General features: G+C 41.8%; 1 protein-coding gene across 6 annotated transcripts in view; it reads right to left on the bottom strand.

Annotated features, from left to right (window-relative positions):
• Nucleotides 1-21,764, bottom strand: part of atp8a2 (ATPase phospholipid transporting 8A2) — a 510,439-nt gene that overhangs the window by 380,840 nt on the left and 107,835 nt on the right. For all 6 annotated transcript variants that reach the window (XR_011886570.1, XM_072263012.1, XM_072263011.1 and 3 more), the window contains one exon: nucleotides 12,846-12,978. Coding sequence is in view for 5 of the 6 variants with exons in the window: in XM_072263012.1 (XP_072119113.1) it covers nucleotides 12,846-12,978 (133 nt within the window). In the remaining variant the exon portion in view is untranslated. The remainder of the gene's footprint in view (nucleotides 1-12,845; nucleotides 12,979-21,764) is intronic.

Genomic DNA, 21,764 nt, shown 5'->3' with positions numbered 1-21,764 from the left:
TGAATGCCAACATGAGAAAAAGGTTGGAGATTAATTGTTGAGGACAAGTCAGGTCCATTATATGCCAAGATGATCCTACATCACACTGAAGTTAATATTAACACCAAAAGCCACCTTCATTTTATCAAAGGAATGAAGCGAATAAATGCAATCTAGAGCAGAAAGTGAGGGTAGTGAAAGTATATTGACCATCACAGAAATATATGATGTAATTGGTAGCTATTCAGCCCAGTGTTTCAGTGCTGGTGAAAGAAAAATTCTAGTGCACCCTAATTAGTACCTCAGACTACTGCAGCAGCGGTATGGTAAAATTTTGATCATTTTGATAAATGATCATCAGCGCTTTAGTGAAATCAGTAAAGGGGAAGAACCTAGATGAGATAGCCTATATCCTGTGGCATACACAGGTTAAGTACCTATTATCCGAAATGCTTGGGGCCAGAAGTATTTTTATTTCAGGTTTTTCCAGATTTTGGTATATAGAACGAGATAGCTTGGGATCACCATCATTTCCGACTATGAGTTTACAGTATGTGCTACTAGTAAGCAGTCTTTGTCTTAACAGTAAAAATGATTATTTTCTATAAATGTACTGAAAATAGAATGTGTGCAGGGTAACAAAAACAGCACAGCAGCACTGGGAGAATACCTGAATCAGCTGTTGAACAACAATAGGCTTTCACTCTCCACCTACAATTGAATTCAAATTTAATTGTCATTCAACCATACACGAATACTTATGAATACCTCCAAACAAGACAGCATTACTCCAGGGTCAAGGTGCAAAACACACAACCAACAGTCATACACAGCACAAAGCACACACAAGATAGCAAGCACAAACGGTATCACAATAGTGCAATAAAAGAATCCCAAACACACACCATCAAGAGAGTCCATCTCCTGCCGGGTGAACACTGAGGGGGCAACACCAGCCTGGATACCGTGCCACACCAACCTCGACACCCCTCCCAGGTGAAACCATGGCTTGAGGCTCAGTCCACGCAAATACAAGACAACAAGCACACGTAGAACATCAATAAAATACAACAACATAGAATATATAAATGCATATGGTTCAGAAGCCCCAGCCCATTGAAATCATCAGTCGACCACAATAGCACTTCCAGCCTAGATGCTGTGCTATGCCACCCCCAGTGGAGCACACCAGTCCAGATGCCCCCCAGGCGACACCTCGGCTTGAGACTCAGTCCTCGCATATACAAGCACACATATAGAATATTAATAAAATACAACCACGTAAAAGATATATATCTATACAGTCCAGACCTTTCAGTTGACCACAACAGTGCCACACCATCCCTGGTGGAGTGCACCGGCTCAGACACCTCTCGCTCCGTGGCTGAAAAGCAGGCAACCCTACACTTGAGGCCCTAAGCCCATGGACAGCTGATAAAATCTGCAGTCTTTCACAACAAAGATTGTCTTCTGCCAAGCGAAACTCTGGGAGGGCAGCACCAACTCCGTCCTGGACACTGCACCGCACTGCCCCCAGTGGAGCACAGTGGCTTCGTCTCCTCACTCCTCGTGGCTGCATAAAGGCAACACCGTGGCAATGTCATGTTTTGATTACAAAGTTGCAGTACATTGTATTTGTATTCTACTTCTTTTTAGTTTTTATGTAAGGTATAAAAGCAATCAGCATTGTAGACTTATTCTGGTGTTAGATTTTCATCAGCGATAATCTTGGCAAACACATCAGCAAATTTCTCTGCTACTTCCAGATCAGCAGGTGTTTTAAAAAATTTAAAGCCATGCCTGTTCTTAAATTTCTGCAACCAGTCTGCTGAATATTCACAATTACTTTTCGATTTTCAGTTTGTCACAATAGATCTTTGCTTGTTGCACGATCAGCATACTGTTAAGTGGCATAAATCCACTGACACTGACAAATCCACTCTTTCAATTTGCATTCAAGATCTTTATTTTTCCACTTTATGCAGTGTTTTTCTATTTTACATCAAGTTCTGTTGATTAGATATGCAAGGTCACTTCTCACAACTGTCTGTGCCACAGGGACCTGCACATCACCAGGGAACCTTCCCAGCAGCTTGTGGAATTTTTCATTTGTGACGTCATGTCAGCACTCAAAAGAATTTTGGATTTCCGAGGTTTTCAATTTTCTGATATGCAATAGACAACTTTTCCAAAAAAAATGGCTGCTGAGACATCAGATACCTTTCTGTTTGTTGATGTAACTAGTGTTGTAAATGAAAGGAACCAGTGGATGAATATAAACATTGAGTGAGAAAGGGAGCAATGCTAGTGAGGGAAAGATCCAAAAACACAAATGTGGGGTGAGGGGGTTGAATTCTCTTACTGTTAATAATTCTGTTGTAAAAGGTAATGAAATTGTGCACCAACTTTATAGGATTATGTTAATCACATTTTTGTTGAATCATCGCAAATTACTCAAAGTCAATAGAATCACAAGTGGTTTATTATTTTAACCTTCGTCCTGTATTTTTTGTTTGATGCATAAATGTTTTTCATCTCACTATAAAACAAAAGTTCAGTATTTTACTTGGCAATGAAAATTAGGTATCGTGTTATTTGTAAATTGTAACGATCATTTGTACTCATCCCTCACAAGTAATGTCATCTGATTGAATAAATCAAATGACAAATACCAAATACAGTGGCATGCAAAAGTTTGGGCATCTGTGGTCAAAATTTCTGTTACTGTGAATAGCTAAGTGGGTAAAAGATGAACTGATTTCCAAAAGGCATAAAGTTAAAGATGACACATTTCTTTAATATTTTAAGCAAGAAAACTTTTACGTTTCCATCTTTTACAGTTTCAAAATAACAAAAAAGGAAAAGGGCCTGAAGAAAAAGTTTGGGCACCCTGCATGGCAGTACTTCATAACACCCCTTTTGGCAAGTATCACAGCTTGTAAACGCTTTTTGTAGCCAGCTAAGGGTCTTTCATTTCTTGTCTGGGGGATTTTCGCCGATTCTTCCTGCAAAAGCTTCTAGTTCTGTGAGATTCTTGGGCCAGCTTGCATACACTGCTCTTTTGAGGTCTATTCACAGATTCTTGATGATGTTTAGGTCAGGGGACTGTGAGGGCCATGGAAAAACCTTCAGCTTGTGCCTCTTGAGGTAGTCCATTGTGGATTTTGAGGTGTGTTTAGGTTCATTATCCTGTTGTAGAAGCCATTCTCTTTTCATTTGCGGCTTTTTTTAAAAACAGATGGTGTGATGTTTGCTTCCAGAATTTGCTGGTATTTAATTGAATTCATTCTACCCTCTACCAGTGAAATGTTCCCCGTGCCACTGGCTGCAACACAAGCCCAAAGCATGATCGATCCACCCCCGTGCTTAACAGTTGGAGAGGGGTTCTTTTCATGAAATTCTGCACCCTTTTTTCTCCAAACATACCTTTGCTCATTGCGGCCAAAAAGTTCTATTCAAAAGGTTCAAAGGAACGTCTAAACAAACCTGATGTATTTTGGAAACAAGTCCTGTGGACTGCTGAAGTTAAAATAGAACTTTCTGGCCGTCTGTTTGGAGAAAAAATTCTCAAATTCAGAGCTGCTTTGACAGCCTTATCAGATTCTCAGAACAAGAAGTAGAAAATTAAAACTATTTAGAAAGAAATATAAAAAATATTTATTCTGGAGCAGGTATAGTCAAAGGCAAAACTTTACAAGAATTCATCATCTACATATATCATACAAAAACATTAAATTTCAGATATGTGCTCATAACCATCAATCCTATTACTTTGAAGATCTCTGTTGTCGCAGTAATTCGCCATGGATAAACTGCTCTAAGCCCTCGGAAGATCAAATCATTAGCATTGGGTCCTCATACCTCATCTTTCTCTGGCAACCCAAACACCATCTCCACTCACTGAGGTTGGTTTGCAGGTGCACAGGCTATCAAGAAGGCAAATGAAATGTTGGCCTTCATTGTTAGAGGGATTGAATTTAAGAGCAAATACAAACGTACATAGTTGGGTTATGGTGAGGCCACACCTGGAGTGCTCCATGCAGTTCTGGTCTCCTTACTTGAGGAAGGATATACTGGCCTTGGAGGCGATGCAGAGGAGGCTCACCAGGTTGATTTCAGAGATAAGGGGGTTAGACTATATGGAGAAGTTGAGTTGCCTGGGACTATACCTGCTGGGATTCAGAAGGATGAGAGGAGATCTTATAGAACCATAAAATTATGAAAGGAATAGATAAGATCGAAGCAGGAAAGTTGTTTCCACTGTAGGTGAGACTCAAATTAGGGGCCATAGCCTCAAGATTTGGGGGAGTAAATTTAGGATGGAGATGAGGAGAAACTGCTTTTCCCCCAAAAAGTATGGAATTCTCTGCCCAATGAAGCAGTGGAAGCAACCTCAGTAAATATAGTTAAGACTATAGCGAGCACTGTGAGGGTCATGTTTTTTGTCTTCTCCAGTGCATTCAACACCATCCGCCCTGCTCTGCTGGGGGAGAAGCTGACAGCGATGCAGGTAGATGCTTCCCTGATATCATAGATTCTTGATTACCTGACTGGCAGACCACAGTACCTGTGCTTGCAACACTGTGTGTCCGACAGAGTGATCAGCAGCACTGGGGCTCCACAGGGGACTGTGTTGTCTCCCTTTCTCTTCACCATTTACACCTCGGACTTCAACTACTGCATCGAGTCTTGTCATCTTAATAAGTTTTCGGATGACTCTGCCATAGTTGGATGCATCAGCAAGGGAGATGAGGTTGAGTACAGGGCTACGGTAGGAAACTTTGTCACACGGTGTGAGCAGAATTATCAGCAGCTTAATGTGAAAAAGATTAAGGAGCTGGTGGTAGACCTGAGGAGAGCTAAGGTACCGGTGACCTGTTTCCATCCAGGGGGTCAGTGTGGACATGGTGAGGATTACAAATACCTGGGGATATGAATTGACAATAAATTGGACTGGTCAAAGAACACTGAGGCTGTCTACAAGAAGAGTCAGAGCCGTCTCTATTTCCTGAGGAGACTGAGGTCCTTTAACATCTGCCAGACGATGCTGAGGATGTTCTATGAGTCTGTGGTGGCCAGTGCTATCGTATTTGCTGTTGTGTGCTGGGGCAACAGGCTGAGGGTAGCAGACACCAACAGAATCAACAAACTCATTCGTAAGGCCAGTGATGTTGTAGGGATGGAACTGGACTCTCTCATGGTGGTGCCTGAAAAGAGGATGCTGTCTGAGTTGCATGCCATCTTGGTCAATGTCTCCCATCCACTACATAATGTACTGGGTGGGCACAGGAGTACATTCAGCCAGAGACTCATTCCACCGAGATGCAGCACAGAGCAGCATAGGAAGTCATTCCTGCCTGTGGCCATCAAACTTTACAACTCTTCCCTTGGAGGGTCAGACACCCTGAGCCAATAGGCTGGTCCTGGACTAATTTCATAATTTACTGGCATAATTTACATATTGCTATTTAACTCTTTATGGTTCTATTACTATTTATTATTTATGGTGCAATTGTAACGAAAACCAGTTTCCCCCGGGATCAATAACGTATGACTATGACTAGGTTGGATAGATTTTTGCACAGTAAGTGAATTAAGAGTTATGGGGAAAAGCAGGTAGGTGGAGATGAGCCCATGGTCAGATCAGCCATGATCTGACTGAATGGCAGGATAGGCTCAACAGGCCAGATTGCCTACTCCTGCTCCTATTTCTTATGTTCTTTTGAGCCCCGTCTCAGATTAATCTAGACTGCTTCCAATCTTGAAATCTATACAAATACCCAAGAGGGCTTCCCACTCCAGCAACATCACAAAAGCAGCATTCTTCCACCTCATTAACATCACATCCTTTCACTGCACCTTAAACCCAAACCAATATTCAGTCACACAATCCCTCACCTGGCTAGCCCCTAGCTCAATCTTTAATAAACTTCTAACTCATCTCTTTGCCTCAACTGAACATTAGTTAAGAATTTCCCTACTGTGAATCCTGCTCACTCAGTCCACCTCATTCCCATTAAACCACTTGCTGTCTACTTCTTTCCCCCCTTCAAGACCATAAATATAGCTTAAGGTGGTCTTTCTGGTGGAAAGAAGCAAGTGGGGAGGAGCGAAATATGTGCCTGGTGGTGGAATCCCGTTGGAGATACTGGAAGTTTTGGAGAACTAGATGCTGGATACAGAACCTATTAGGTTGAGGACAAGAGGAACCCTATCCCTGCTGTGGCAGTGGGAGGATGGGGTGAGGACAGATGTGCATGAAATGGGAGCGATGCGGGTGAGGGCAGCATTGATGGTGGAGGAAGGGAAGCCAATTTCTTTGAGGAAGTAGGACATCTCAGTAGTTCTGGAATGAATAGCCTCATCCTGAGAGCAGATGCAGTGGAGAGAGGTGTGGCTGAGAGAAGGGTGGGAAGAGCTATAGTCCAGATAGTTGTGATAGTCAGTGAATTTATTAAAGATATCAGTAGATAGTCCGTCTCCGGAGATGAAGAAAGAGAGATCAATGAAGGGATAATAATAAATCAATTTCCACACTCTGTAACACTAAAGATGAAAAAACATAGAAAACTGGAATTCCTAGTTGATGTTAATACAATCCCTTGAAAAAGTATTTAAACCCACAACTACTTTCACACTTTACTGTCTCATTTTCTAAATATAAAATATATTGAAGTAGGATTTTTTAGCCAAACTACAAAACATTGTGTATCATGTCGAATCATGGCCTTTAGCATTATCATGGAAGAGGATAGAATCAAGAGAGGACAGGAAAATTTTTAATTGGGGAAGGGCAAATTATGAGGCAATAAGGCTAGAACTTGCAGCTGTGAATTGGGATGATGTTTTTGCAAGGAAATGTACTATGGACATGTGGTCAATGTTTAGGGATCTCTTGCAGGATGTTAGGGATAAATTTGTCCCAGTGAGGAAGATAAAGAATGGTAGGGTGAAGGAACCATGGGTGACAAGTGAGGTGGAAAATCTAGTCAAGTGGAAGAAGGCAGCATACATGAGGTTTAGGAAGCAAGGATCAGATGGGTCTATTGAGGAATATAGGGAAGCAAGAAAGGAGTTTAAGAAGGGGCTGAGAAGAGCAAGAAGGGGGCATGAGAAGGCCTTGGCGAGTAGGGTAAAGGAAAACCCCAAGGCATTCTTCAGTTATGTGAAGAACAAAAGGATGACAGGAGTGAAGGTAGGACAGATTAGAGATAAAGGTGGGAAGATGTGCCTGGAGGCTGTGGAAGTGAGCAAGGTCCTCAATGAATACTCCTCTTCGGTATTCACCAATGAGAGGGAACTTGACGATGGTGAGGACAATATGGGTGCCGTTGATGTTCTGGAGCATGTTGATATTAAGGGAGAGGAGGTGTTGGAGTTATTAAAATACATTAGGACAGATAAGTCCCCAGGGCCTGATGGAATATTCCCCAGGCTGCTCCATGAGGCGAGGGAAGAGATTATTGAGCCTCTGGCTAGGATCTTTATGTCCTCATTGTCCACTGGAATGGTACCGGAGGATTGGAGGGAAGCGAATGTTGTCCCCTTGTTCAAAAAAGGTAGTAGGGATAGTCCGGGTAATTATAGACCAGTAAGCCTTACGTCTGTGGTGGGAAAGCTGTTGGAAAAGATTCTTAGAGATAGGATCTATGGGCATTTAGAGAATCATGGTCTGAGCAGGGACAGACAGCATGGCTCTGTGAAGGGCAGATCACGTCTAACAAGCCTGATAGAATTCTTTGAGGAGGTGACCAGGCATATAGATGAGGGTAGTGCAGTGGATGTGATCTATATGGATTTTAGTAAGGCATTTGACAAGGTTCCACATGGTAGGCTTATTCAGAAAGTCAGAAGGCATGGGATCCAGGGAAGTTTGGCCAGGTGGGTTCAGAATTGGCTTGCCTGCAGAAGGTAGAGGGTTGTGGTGGAGGGAGTACATTCAGACTAGAGGATTGTGACTAGTGGTGTCCCACAAGGATCTGTTCTGGGACCTCTACTTTTCGTGATTTTTATTAACGACTGGATGTTGGGGTAGAAGGGTGGGTTGGCAAGTTTGCAGACGACACAAAGGTTGGTGGTGTTGTAGATGGTGTAGAGGATTGTTAAAGATTGCAGAGAGACATTGATAGGATGCAGAAGTAGGCTGAGAAGTGGCAGATGGAGTTCAACACGGAGAAGTGTGAGGTGGTACACTTTGGAAGGACAAACTCCAAGGCAGAGTACAAAGTAAATGGCAGGATACTTGGTTGTGTGGAGGAGCAGAGGGATCTGGGGGTACATGTCCACAGATCCCTGAAAGTTCCCTCACAGGTAGATAGGGTAGTTAAGAAAGCTTATGGGGTGCTAGCTTTCATAAGTCGAGGGATAGAGTTTAAGAGTCGCGAGGTAATGATGCAGCTCTATAAAACTCTGGTTAGGCCACACTTGGAGTACTGTGTCCAGTTCTAGTCGCCTCACTATAGGAAGGATGTGGAAAGATTTACCAGGATGTTGCCTGGTTTAGAGAGTATGCATTATGATCAGAGATTAAGGGAGCTAGGGCTTTACTCTTTGGAGAGGAGGAGGATGAGAGGAGACATGATAGAGGTGTACAAGATAATAAGAGGAATAGATAGGGTGGATAGCCAGCGCCTCTTCCCCAGGGCACCACTGCTCAATACAAGAGGACACGGTGGGAAGTTCAAGGGGGATATTACAAGAAGGATTTTTACTCAGGGAGTGGTTGGTGCGTGGAATGCACTGCCTGAGTCAGAGGTGGAGACAAGTACACTAGTGAAGTTTAAGAGACTACTAGACAGGTCTATGGAGGAAATTAAGGTAGGGGGTTATATGGGAGGCAGGGTTTGAGGGTCAGCACAGCATTGTGGGTCGAAGGGCCTGTAATGTGCTGTACTATTCTATGATTCTATGAAAAGAAAATTTCCAACCTGTCAACAATTTACCAAAAATTTAAAACCAAAATTGAGAGGCTGAAGTATTCATCCCCTTTGTATGTACTATATTAACTTTCCACAGTTGCAATTACCTTAACCAACTCACCCAATTCATTTGAGATTGGAAGATCGCCTGAATAAATACCCTTCTCTCTGTATAGTCCAACAGTATGGTAGATTTTCAACAGACCAAAGCAAACTGAAGACAAAAGAACATTCCCGACAAATCAGGGAATTCATAATAGAGAAGCACAAATCAGTGGAAGGGTACATCTCAAAGGTACTTAACATACCTCAGAGCTCAGTGCAGTCCATCATGAAGACGTGGAAAAAAATGAAACTGCAGCCAGACTGCCTAGGTAAACTTAATCACCGGAGAAGAATGGCACTTGTAAGAGAAACTACTGTGTTGCCAACAGTGACTCTGAATGAGCTGCAGAAGCTAGTGGATACAACTGGAGACGAAGTTCACCCAAGTACTGAGCAAACGGGATGAATACTTTTGAACTGCCGACGTATCTGTTTTGGAATTTTTAGCTCTTCATGCTTTACAATTTTCCCTGGCTTTTGGGCTCTACTGTGAAAAAATGACCATGCAATTTACAAATACAAATTCTAAGCTAGATTAATCAAACTTCCTGGTTGTAATACTCATTTATGTGAACAAAAGTGATGCAATAGCCATAGCTCTACACGCCATCTTTACACAACTGGAGAAGAGTGCTGCTAGTTTGAGAATGCTGGTCTTCGACTACAGTTCAGCATCCAACACCACAATTCCCTCCAGGCTTGACAAGAAGCTCAGCGACCTTGGCCTTGACCCTGCCTTGTGCAGCTGGATCCTGGACTTCCTATCAGATCGCCGGCACCCTCACCTCTACCCCTCAACACGGGTGCCCCTCGGAACTGCGTACTGAGCCCCCTCCTTTGCCCTCTGTATACCCATGACTGTGTTGCCACCCACAGTGCCAATCTACTAATTAAATTTACCGACAACACTACACTGATTGGCCTAATCTCAAACCTACAGAAAGGAAGTCATCACCCTGACACAGTGGCGTCGAGAAAACAACCTCTCCCTCAATGTCGCAAAAACAAAGGAGTTGGTTGTGGATTACAGGAGGAATGGAGACGGACTAACCCCTATTGACACGAATGGATCTGGGGTTGAGAGGGTGAACAGCTTCAAGCTCCTTGGCATAAACATCACTGAGGATCTCATGTGGTCTGTATATACCGGCTGTGTGGTGAAAAAGGCACAACAGGGCTTCTTTCACCTCAGACAGTTGAAGACGTTTGGTATGTGCCCCCAAATTCTAAGAACTTTCTATAGGAGCACAATTGAGAGCACCTGACCAGCTGCATCACTGCCTGGTATGGGAACTGTACTTTCCTCAATCACAGGACACAGCAGAGTGTGGTGTGGACAACCCAGCATTCAGGACATTTACAAAGACAGGTGTGTAAAAAGGGCCTGAAAGGTCATTGGGGACTTGAGTCACCCCAACCACAAACTGTTCCAGCTGCTATAATCCGGGAAATGATACTGCAGCATAAAAGCCAGGACTAACTGGCTCCAAGACAGCTTCTTCCACCAGGCCATCAGACTGATTAATTCATGCAGATGCAACTGTTGTTCTATGTTACATTGACTATCCTGTTGTACATAATATCTATTATAAAACACTATAATTGCACATTGCATATTTAGACAGAGATGTAACAAAGATTTTTACTCCTCATGTATATGAGGGATGTAAGTAATAAAGTCAAATCAATTCAAAGAGTTGTGGGTCGAATACTTTAATAAGGCACTGTAAATGGTGGCTTTAGTTTTCTCATTCATTGTCCACTGTTGTTAAGTTACATTTTTAAGAATTTTTTTCCAGATCTTACGTTTTGATATTTCTGCTACTTCTCATTACGACAACATTGATAAATATAAATCAGTACATTATCCAAATCCTGACTCCATTTTATCTACCCTCAGGAAATAAAACTAACCCTGGTATGCCACTCACTGTGGGTTGCTCTTGCCACCTCAGCAATCAGCACACCACCTCTTCCACATCAAGCTTCTCTCAATGTTTGATCTACTGTTACTGCAGAAAATTAGAGATACACTTCCTGATCTTTTAGTTACTCATTTTACAAGACTTCAAGATATTTTGTAGTTTAGACAGAAGTCATCTCTAGTGCTAGGACCAACAGTGTCATGGACCAGCTTTGTAACTATACCAACAGGATAATGTGTTCATTACAGTATGGAAACTACACAGGGTCTGCCTGCTGAACTTGAATTTTGGCAATGCTTGTGTACTTAAGCCAAAAAGGTTTTTAAGTTCTAGTGTTCAATGTTTAGTCTTATTTCCACCAGATAATTATCAGCTTCATTTTCAAAGCTGTGTTGCAATTCCTTTAAAAAGGAACAAAAATCTTGACAATGCTACTACTAAATAAACAAGTTTCATTGGCATCCTGAGAGATTCGTAGAGCTTTGCAGGGTACTAATAACAAAATATTCGACCATTGGAAATTACAGGAATCTTTCATACTGATTTCAACTACTTTGCATTTGCAGAATCTTTCAGTCATTGCAAGAAAACCAGGTAACATTTCTCACATTACAAACTGCACAAGAATCACAGTTTGCTGAAGATATCAAGCAATAGTAGGTGGTTTGGCTTATAATGAAAGATTGCACACACTAGATTTGTATTTCCCAGGATTTATACGAGTATGATTAGTTGAAACATCTGAGATTGAGGGGTCCTGAATAGCTGGATGTGAAGGGGATGCTTCCTCTTATGGGAGAATCTAGAACTTGGGGGTCACTGTTTAAAAATCAATCATAACTCTTTGCACGGCAAAGTAAGATCAAAGGGCTAAGTACTCCTGTTCCTCATTCATAATCAGATATAAGCATTGATACAATTTGTAAACAGTGGTGTATTTCAAATGGTGATATACACCATTAACTGTACTTTCCTACTTATGAGTTTAGAAGCTACAAATGTCACCAACTAACACACATAAATGTTGCTGGCGAACGCAGCAGGCCAGGCAGCATCTCTAGGAAGAGGTACAGTTGACGTTTCGGGCTGAGACCCTTTGTCAGGACTAACTGAAAGAAGAGCTAGTAAGAGATTTGAAAGTGGATGGGGAGGGGGAGATCCAAAATCACCAACTGTCACCAACTTGTAATTTCAGATACCCTAAGTAGCCCGATGTCCTCATGTCCTCATTTAGCAAATTTAATGCTAAAATATCTCCTTCATAATTTAGGCATAATTATACATCCTGAGCTATACAACAGAAACTGCCATTCTAAAATAATCTTCCATAATCGATTTATAATAAAAGTACCATCCTAATAATTAAGACAATTCTCAAAAATGGATGCGTATAGTACATTTTGCTCTGAAAAGAACCTCCTGATACAATTCAAACCCTGCAGTCTAAATAAAGAGTAACACACCCCTTTTTTCCCCCCACATAAATGCTGCAAGTTCTAGCAAAAATTAATTGAATCCAAAGTGCAGCACCACTGATCTGAAATATCTGATTTTTAGGGACTTTATGGATTTGGACCACTATTTAAAGATCACAGGCTAGCAAGAGAATTGCTAATACAAAAAATCTCTATCTTTCAAAACAGTGCAAACTCTGAGCAGATATTTCATCAGTTACCATGAAATATATTTACTCAGTTTTGAGTTTCATTTATTAAGGCTAATAAACCGTTTTTTTGAAGAAATTTCCTACAAATTGTTTTATTTCTTTCTATGAACAAGGCATTTTGAAACAAGTGACGCAAACATAAATAAATAATTCGAAGCATACATTCGTGTAAAAAAAACCTTCCTCAACAATACATTTTGATAAACATTCCAGCCCACAAATAAATGTTACAAATTTGCAAGGCTTTCTTACCTGATATGATTATCACAAAATTTAGTTATCTGAGGTAGGTTAATGTTAATAACTCTGGCTGCTTGATCCGACTCTGTATTTGCAGTGTTAGACATCTCATCATCAGCTTTCTCGTAGTCCAAGGATGAACAGCCTGGTGTTCAAATAAGAAAGAACCTGCTCAGTAATTTGAAGTGAACAGAGTCTTTTTCACTGATACCACATGATAAAAGTTTGATAAAAGATCAGGGCTGTACTTGCAGTAAATTAAGCTGCTGAGAGCACCACAATGCTCAGTGCACAATGAGTGATCGGCATGTATTGTTTATTGCTTCTGGGCACCCACACATAGCTATCAGCAGTCTTTCAGGTTTACAAAATAAATAACCTTCAGAGCAACAAAATGACTATTAGTACAGAGAGAATTATTTTTTAGACCAATGAGAAGACACGGACATGCATTGATGGAAGTGCAAGCTGCTCCAGTGAATTGCCAATATCCCTGACAGATAAATGACTGCAATGTAAGCGCATGGCTGACCAAGTACTTTTCCATTCAACCAGTGTTATAAATTATGCAAGCTGATAAGGGATACTTAAGTGGAAACTAATGTAATATTAAGGATTTCCCTTTCCAATATGCTGGGATCCACCAATCTTTGTTGCAGTATATGCAATAAGCCCATTTGTCAGTGTATTAGCAAGTTATGGATTAGTTTTGTTATTCATTTTTACTGTCTGACAATGTGACGGATCTGCACCTTCAACTGTAAACACTTCAACATATCTCAGTAGTCAAGCTATTGCAATTCTATTCAAAATGTTACCCAAGTATTGCTTCAAGCAAAACTGCTTTTCAAAAAGAAAACGGTAAAGGTGTCATTGAGACTATTCTATATCAATTCCTAGCATCAAAGCTCAGCTCAGCTGAGAGTGGGAAAACTTAGTGCAGAGGAAATGCGTGGAGAAATCTGAAGAGAGTCAACACAGGTAATTGCTCCATTACTTTATGTGAAGTGGGCATAGCTGAAACTCAGTACTGTAATAGTTTGAATTCTCTTGATTAGAGATGCCGCATGGTATCAGGGAAAAAAATGTTTTGGTTGTGCATCCTACAATTTTGGAAGGGTTGAGAGGGAAATTGCAGGGGTCCGACAATTAGCAGAGTATGTTGATTCTCCATTACTTAGAGAAAAAAAAGAGTCACAGATATTGATAATACTATGTTAAATGCTGCAACAAGTAGCCTGGATGGGAGGAAGAAAGTTTACTGAAGAAATATATTAATGGAAGTTTCATCCACTTCTACCCAGAGTATTTAAGCCAGGAGGTGTAACTGGGAGAGACACAAAGTCTAATATTGCTGATATCTCAAGCATTTGATCAAGTTGATCTAAGCAAAATCTGATTAGACCACATCCGTTGGAGTGAAGTAAATTAAAAGCTTCAACACCAACCGATAAATAGGTTTCTGCTATTATTATTATTGAGAGATCATGCAGCACGAGCAGTATTTAATTTTTATATAATTCTCTATAACTGTTGAATATTGTTTTATGTTGCACGGTGCACCACAGCAAATTCCTGATACATGTAAATGTATATGGTGAATAAAGTTGATCCTTTGTTACCGCTTGACACAGATAAACAGGTGAGCATGCGAAGCAGGTTCCAGGCACAGTCGTAAATAGAATGTCCAATCTTCGTCACATTGGATGTGAAATAACATTTTTTTCAAGTTAATTCAAGTCTGATTGTTACAGAATCTGTATCAGTGGAGAATGTCTGATGAATCTTAATAAACTTAAGAATATGCATGTAATGCCAAAACAGAAAATTTCTTCTCATTTTCAGAGTTTTGTTAAGGCATCCAAATCATATGCATATACAAGTTTCTGACAAAAAGTGCATTTACTTATCTGAAGCAGAAAGATTTGCTGCTACAGCAGTTTTTATTTTGACTCGAACTACACATACGTTCAAAATAATGTCATAACATATCACATATGCCCATCAAAATTTCCAAAACAATGGCCAGACAGTTTATGCCCCTTGAGTTTCCAAGATACAATCAGGATCTGAGTTCCATAGGTCTGTGTTAAATATATTCATACACGCTTTGTATATTGCAACCACAGTTTCCATTCACGTGGCACACTGCTTCATGTTCTCACAATACACTGATACCTCACTTCACTATCAGACTGTCAGGAAGTAAAAGTAAAAGCTCTACTACCTCTCTACTTCTCAGTACTGCTGTAACAAGAATCTGGAAATTAGTGTGCAGCCCTATTTGCTGTACGTTGTTGTAATTGGAACCTGAGGGCAAGGAACCTAGTGCGAGTGTCTACTGCCTTGCTGCTCCTGCAGTAACAAATTGCCCAGTGTGGAGAGAGTACTTGGGAGAACTGATATTAGGCTGGCTATGCTGAGTGAAATGTAGGGCTTGGGATGGTACCCTGACCAAAATGACACGTGGAAGAAAATAAAAGAGACTAGATTGCTGGAATCTAGAAGAAAAGCAAAAAGCTAGAAGAATGCAGTGAGTCAGACATCATATGAAAGCAAAAAAAGTGGAGGCTGATACTTCAGATCAAGACCCTGCAAATTAGTGAGGACACTGCTAGAACTCTACAGCAGCTTTTCATGTGTTGACCGACAACCTAGATGTTAGTTTCTTTCATTGCCCCCTATTGGATATGATGGAAGTTCCTCTCTCCTGCTCAGCCAGAAGATTTCTCCATGGTAATGAATTCAATGGCCAGTAAACTGTTGTGAAGCTTTGCTAAGGCATTCATTCCAACATTTGTGTTACTTTTATCATGAAATAAAATTATCAAATCTTGGCAATAGGTCCCTTTCCCCCTAGATTCCATAGACTAATTCCCCAAATTACACAGTTGCAATTTAAGTTTTTTTCCCCCAGGACATTCCCTACATAACTCTACTGAAAACCACAAGTGGGGGGAGAGAAAAAGGAAACTAAACCATGTATTGTCAACAATTTTTCTTTAGATATCTCTCAGGTAGAAAGTGATGATTACTGAAATATGTGTATTACAAAGGAGCAAGATTTAAGGTGGGTTAATTTAAAGGGGGACAAAAACTACAGTAATCTTGCAAACAATGGTTACATATAAACATGTCCTAGAAGTAACTTCTAGATAGGCTAATCCCGTCCTACTTTTTTTCTAATCAATTCTATATAATAATATGTAGAGCTACAGCTAGAAGTTTTTCTGTATTTTTCTCTTAAATGCTATTAGCACCACTAATCAGAACATAATTGTGCTGTAGTTGATTTCATAAATCAGGAATCTGATATCAGAACTACAGGAAAATGTGCCAACTATAATCCTAATTGAATACCTTCCCTCTTAAGCGGTTCACATGGTTGTTAATGACATGCTTCCATTCCAATCTGAAGCCAACAGGAATGTGCAAATTCTGTCTTGTGGCACAGGAGCTGCTTCATGGGTGAGTAGGTAATTTGGGAGGTGATGGGTCTCTTCTGCCATCTTCCTTGGGCCCCTCTGTGCTCTCAATAAATAAACTCAAGGTTCCCAATTCTATTCCTAATCCTTCTCCTCTGCATTGCTGAGACATGAATTGGGTATTCTCAATGTCAGTGTAGATGTTAGTTTGTAAATGACACTTTCAAAACATCCTTTAATCTTTTGTAATTTGATAGCGGTCAGCAAGGGCCAAGTGGTCAACATGGCACCAACAACACAACCAGTGACGTCCTGTTAGTTCTTCACAAAACCACTTCTTTTACTACTTCTTTCAAATATGATTCTTCTACTAAGCTGCGTGTGATTGGAACCTGTGGTTTACATTTCGATGGTGTACTTTGCTTTCTCCAAAGGAGTTCAGTGAGATCTGGAAGCCAGGAGATAGGGCTCACGATTAATTCCAATGCTTCTTTCTGACTGAGGCATCAAGGGCACGAGGCCATGATCAACTCCATTGCTTCTCTTCACATGAGGTGTTGAGCAAGGTTGAAGTTGACAAGGACCAGAGCGAAGGACTGGTGGGTATTTGGTGCCATTTGCCTGCGTCTAAGCAATCTGCCTCTTCCTCTCGCTAGTCCTATTGAAAGGACAGATTGATGGGCAGAGGGGGTGGGGTGGCTCTGTTGGTGAGTAATGATAGTCCCTTGCGAGGGGGGACATAGAATCATGAGACATAGAGTCAGTATGGATAAAACTGAGAAATTGTAAGGGTAGGAAGACCCTAATGGGAGTTATCTACAGGCCCCCAAACAGTAGTCTGGATATAGGGTGTAAGTTGAATCAAGAGTTAAAATTGGCATGTCACAAAGGTAATGCTACAGTTGTTATGGGGGATTTCAACATGCAGGTAGACTGGAGGAATCAGGTTGGTACTGGACTCCAAGAAAGAGTTTGTGGAGTCCCTCCGAGATGGATTCTTAGAACAGCTTGTACTGGAGCCTACCAGAGAGAATGCAATTCTAGATTTAGTGTTGTGCAATGAACCAGATTTGATCAGGGACCTCGAGGTGAAGGAGCCATTAGGAGGTAGTGACCATAGTATGATAAGTGTTAATCTCCAATTTGAGAGGGAGAAGGGAAACTCAGAAGTGTCATTATTACAGTTGAACAAAGGGAACTATGGTGCTATGAGGGAGGGGCTGGCCAGAGTTCAATGGAACAATACCCTAGCAGGGATGATAGTTGAACAGCAATGGCAAGTGTTTCTGTGAATAATGCGGAAGGTGCAGGATCAGTTCGTTCCAAAGAGGAAGAAAGATCCTAAGGGGAGTAAGGGGAGGCCATGGCTGACAAGGGAGGTAATGGACAGTATAAAAATAAAAGAGAAGTATAACATAGCAAAGACGAGTGGGAAGCCAGAGGATTGGGAAACTTTTAAAGAGCAACAGAAGGTAACTAAAAAGGCAATACGCAGAGAAAAAATGAGGTACACAGGTAAACTAGCCAAGAATATAAAGGAGGATAGTAAAAGCTTCTTTAGGTATGGGAAAAAGGAAAAAAAAATAGTTAAGACCAAAATTGGGCCCTTGAAGACAGAAATGGGTGAATCTATTATGGGGAACAAGGAAATGGCAGACGAGTTGAACAGGTACTTTGGATCTGTCCTCACTAGGGAAGACACAAACAATCTCCCAGATATAATAGTGGCCAAAGGACCTAGGGTAATGGATGAACTGAAGGAAATTTATATTAGGCAGGAAATGGTGATGGATAGACTGTTGGGGCTGAAGGCTGGTAAGTCCCCGGGACCTGATGGTCTGCATCCCAGGGTACTTAAGGAGGTGGCTTTAGAAATCGTGGACACATTGGTAATCATTTTCCAATGTTCTATAGATCCAGGATCTGTTCCTGTGGATTGGAGGGTGGCTAATGTTGTAACTCTCTTCAAGAAGGGAGGAAGAGAGAAAACAGGGAATTATAGACCGGTTAGCCTGACGTTGGTGGTGGGAAAGATGCTGGAGTCAATTATAAAAGATGAAATTACGACACATCTGGATAGCAGTAACAGGATTGGTCCACGTCAGCATGGATTTACGAAGGGGAAATCATGCTTGACTAATCTTCTGGAATTTTTTTTGAGTATGTAACTATGAAAATGGACAAGGGAGAGCCAGTGGATGTAGTGTACCTGGACTTTCAGAAAGCCTTTGATAAAGTCCCACATAGGAGATTAGTGGGCAAAATTAGGGCACATGGTATTGGGGGCAGAGTACTGACATGGATTGAAAATTGGCTGGCTGACAGAAAACAAAGAGTAGCGATTAACGGGTCCCTTTCGGAATGGCAGGCGGTGACCAGTGGGGTACCGCAGGGTTCAGTGCTGGGACCGCAGCTGTTTACAATATATATTAATGATTTAGATGAGGGAATTAAAAGTAACATTAGCAAATTAGCCGATGACACAAAGCTGGGTGGCAGTGTGAAATGTGAGGAGGATGTTACGAGAATGCAGGGTGACTTGGACAGGCTGGGTGAGTGGGCAGATGCATGGCAGATGCAGTTTAATGTGGATAAATGTGAGGTTATCCACTTTGGTGGTAAGAACAGGAAGGCAGTCTATTTTCTAAATGGAGTCAAGTTAGAAAAAGGGGAAGCACAACGAGATCTAGGTGTTCTTGTACATCAGTCACTGAAAGTAAGCATGCAAGTACAGCAGGCAGTGAAGAAAGCTAATGGCATGCTGGCCTTCATAACAAGGGGAATTGAGTATAAGAGCAAAGAGGTCTTCCTGCAGCTGTAGAGGGCCCTGGTGAGACCACACCTGGAGTACTGTGTGCAGTTTTGGTCTCCAAATTTGAGGAAGGATATTCTTGCTATTGAGGGAGTGCAGCGTAGGTTCACAAGGTTAATTCCCGGGATGGCGGGACTGTCATATGTTGAAAGATTGGAGCGACTGGGCTTGTATACTCTGGAATTTAGAAGGCTGAGAGGGGATCTTATTGAAACATATAAGATTATTAAGGGATTAGACATGCTGCAGGCAGGAAGCATGTTCCCGCTGATGGGCGAGTCCAGAACCAGAGGCCACAGTTTAAGTATTAGGGGTAGGTCATTTAGAACGGAGTTGAGGAAAAACTTTTTCACCCAGAGAGTGGTGGATATATAGAATGCTCTGCCCCAGAAGGCTGTGGAGGCCAAGTCTCTGGATGCTTTCAAGAAAGAGATGGATAGAGCTCTTAAAGATAGCAGAATCAAAGGTTATGGGGATAAGGCAGGAACTGGATACTGATTGTGGATGATCAGCCATGATCACAGTGAATGGCGGTGCTGGCTCAAAGGGCCGAACGACCTACTCCTGCACCTATTGTCTATTGAATAAACTTTTGTTTCTGTCTTAACGTGGGGGTTCATGGCTTCTCCGCACCTGAGTTTAGTCATCTGTCAGCGCACAATGTTGACATGGGGTGGGGTGGGTGGGGTGGACTGACCTAGCAGAGGAAAGTCACAGTGGTCAGGTCCCTGACACCGAGTATAGCTCTGTGACTCAGAAGGGAAGGGTGGGGAGAAGAGGAGAGCTGTGGTGATAGGGAATTCGTTAGTCAGGGGAACAGAAAGGAGGTTCTGTCGGCAAGAATGAGATTCCCAGTTGGTATGTTGCCTCCTGGATGCTAGGGCCAGGGACATCTCAGATTCAGTCTTCAGCATTCCTAAATGCGAGTGTGAGCAACCAGAAGTCGTGGTCCACATGGGTAGTAAGAGTGATGAGGTTCTGCAAAGTGAGTTCAGGGAGTTAGGCACTAAGGTACACGGCAGGATGACAAGATTGTGATCTAAAGATTGCTACCTGTGCCACATGCTTGTGAATCCAGAAATAGAAAGATCATATAGTTTAACATGTGGTTAAGGAGTTGGTGTAGTTGAGAGGGCTTCAGAGTTTTGGATCATTGGGCTCTCTTCCAGGGAAGGTAGAACCTGTACAGAAGAGACAGTTTACACCCAAACTGGAGGGGAACTAATATCCTAGCAGGAAGGTTTGCTCATGCTGCACGGGGCAGGTTTTTACTGGAGTTGCAGGGAGAGGGGAACTAGAGTACCAGAACAGATAAGGGGGATATTATGGAGACAGATGTTAAGCCCTCAGACAAAGTTAGGAACCAAAAGGTTGAGCGTGGTGCAACTAATGTCCTGAGCTGTGTGTATTCCAATGCAAGTATTTTTAGGAAAGGCAGATGAGCTCGGGGAGCTCATTGAATTATGATATTGTAGCCATTAGTGAGACTAAGTTGCAGAAGAGGCAGGCCTAGCAGCTCAATATTCCAGAATTCCATTAAGATGTGACAGAGCAGGAGGACTGGCGTTACTAGGCTGGGAAAATATCATGGCAGTGCTCAGTCAGGACAGACTGGAGAGCTCATCTACTGAGACTTTACGGGTTGAACTGAGGAATAAGAAAGGAATGTTATGGGGCTATATTATAGACCACCCAACAGTCCACGGGATTTAGATGAACAAATTTGTAGAGATTGCAGACTGTTGCAAAAAACATAAATTTGTTACAGTAGGTGATTTTAACTTTCTACAAATTGATTGGGAAGCCCATATTGTAAAAGAATGAGTTTGGATAGAGTTTGTCAAATATGTTCAGAAAAATATGTGCAGTTTTGGTCACCTACAAGAAAAATGTAAATAAGGTTGAAAGAGTGCAGAGAAAATTTACAAGGATGTTGACAGGACTGGAGGATCTGAGTTATAAGGAAATTATGAAAAGATTGACTTTATTCCTTGGAACATGGAAGATTGAGTGGAGATTTGATAGAGGTATACAAAATTATGAGGGGTTAGATATGGTTAATCCAAACAGGCTTTTTCCACTGAGATTGAGTGGGACTACAAATAGAGTTCATGGGTTAAGGGTGAAAGGCAAAAAGTTTAAGAGGAATATGAAGGGAAACTTTTTCGCTCAGAGGGTCATGAGAGTGTGGAATGAGCTGCCAGCATAAGTGATGCACGTGAGCTCAATTTCAACATTTACGAGATACATGGATGGTAGATGTATGGAGGGCTATGGTCCTGGTGCAGGCATAGGCATTTTAAATGGTACGGCACAGACTAGATGGGCCAAATGGCCTGTTTCTTTGCTGCATTTTTCAATGTCTCTTTGACTAACTGCTGTCGAGAAAGTGAAGGAGTCTTGGGATCTACCTTACCAGGAATGATCAGCGAGGCTCTGGACTCGTTTTGGGGGGGCGTTGAGGTTGATGTTGTACACGTCCATGGATTCTGATTACTCTATTTTTTTTGCTGGTTTTGAGTGGCCGTCGCGGACTTGGGCGCTTCGTTTGGAGAGGAACGGCTCCGTGGCCGTCGCGGACTTGGGCGCTTCGTTCGGAGAGGAATGGCTCCGTGGCCGTCGCGGACTTGGGCGCTTCGTTCGGAGAAGCATGGCTCCGTGGCCGTTGCACTGGTTAGTGGCATGGCCCCAAAC

This window comes from Mobula birostris, chromosome 7, assembly GCF_030028105.1.
Source record: "Mobula birostris isolate sMobBir1 chromosome 7, sMobBir1.hap1, whole genome shotgun sequence".
NCBI lineage: Eukaryota > Metazoa > Chordata > Chondrichthyes > Myliobatiformes > Myliobatidae > Mobula > Mobula birostris.
The sequence above is the reverse complement of the archived record's forward strand: the minus strand, read 5'-3'. Positions and strand labels throughout refer to the sequence as shown.